This window comes from Pygoscelis adeliae, unplaced genomic scaffold (genome assembly GCF_000699105.1).
Source record: "Pygoscelis adeliae isolate BGI_AS28 unplaced genomic scaffold, ASM69910v1 Scaffold606, whole genome shotgun sequence".
NCBI lineage: Eukaryota > Metazoa > Chordata > Aves > Sphenisciformes > Spheniscidae > Pygoscelis > Pygoscelis adeliae.
In genome coordinates, this window is record NW_008825047.1 from 624449 (window position 1) to 625376 (window position 928).

General features: G+C 69.3%; 1 protein-coding gene across 1 annotated transcript; it reads right to left on the minus strand.

Moving 5' to 3' along the window:
• On the minus strand, window positions 1-924 carry LOC103918921 (laminin subunit beta-1-like; the record flags this gene model as incomplete). Its single annotated transcript, XM_009326345.1, has 5 exons — window positions 1-54; window positions 141-343; window positions 420-483; window positions 561-749; window positions 853-924. Coding segments are annotated over 5 exons (582 nt in total), but the record flags the coding sequence as incomplete, so codon positions are not given.
• Window positions 925-928: the final 4 nt, after the last annotated feature.

A 928-nucleotide genomic window follows, 5' to 3' on the forward strand; every position in this document is an offset into this window, starting at 1 on the left:
GCGCTCTGCTTGCAGCCCCTGCGTGTGGTGCTTGCAGACGCAGCGCCCGTGCACCTGCCGGGACGCCACGGTAAGGGGCTGCAGGACCGGGCAGCGCAGCCACCCGGCTCCGGCAAGGCACGTGGGGCCAGCTCACCTACCATGCCGTCGGTGGTGGCGGAGGCCCCGCTGAGCGGGGCGCACTCGGAGGCGTGCCCGTAGCAGAAGCAGTTCCCACGCAGCACCAGCTCATAGAGCGCGTAGTAGTACTTCTCCCGGATCTCCCGCCGCGAGTCCAGCAGGTTGTCCCCCAGCGTGTGCAGCTTGGTGAGGTTCACCCGCAGGTTGGTGACGCGCAGCAGGTCTGGGGCGGGGTGGCACCATCAGCACCTGCCCCGCCACCCACCGGCCCCGCGGCCCCGGAACCCCCGGCCACGCACCCTGGATGTCCGGGCTGTAGGGATCCGCCACGGGGATGGAGGGGTCCAGCACCTTGAAGATGACCTGGGAGGAGGAAGGGGTGGGTGATCCCAGATGCCCGGCCCCCCAGCCCCCCTCTGCACCGCCCCGGCCTCACGCACCTCCCCATGGCTGGAGGGCTCGATCTCGGAGTAGCGCTGGTCACACAGCACCTCGTCCACCAGCCCCGAGGGCTGGCCGGGGATGCCAGGGAAGAGCTTGGAGCAGTTGTAGGCGAAGTAGCGGTAGACCTTCCAGCTGCGCCCAAAGTCGGCCGAGCGCTCCACCAGCATGGCCGCGGGGCGGAAGGTCTGTGGGACACCCAGCTGGGATGGGGGGCCAGCCCAGCAGCCCCCATGGACTTTGTCCCATCCCGTCCCGTCCCGTCCCGGGTACACGCGTGCTGTCACCCACCTTGAAGGTCATGATGAGGTGGGTGAAGTGGAACTCGGCCTCCAGGTCCAGCTGGATGCTGACGTGCTCCACGCCT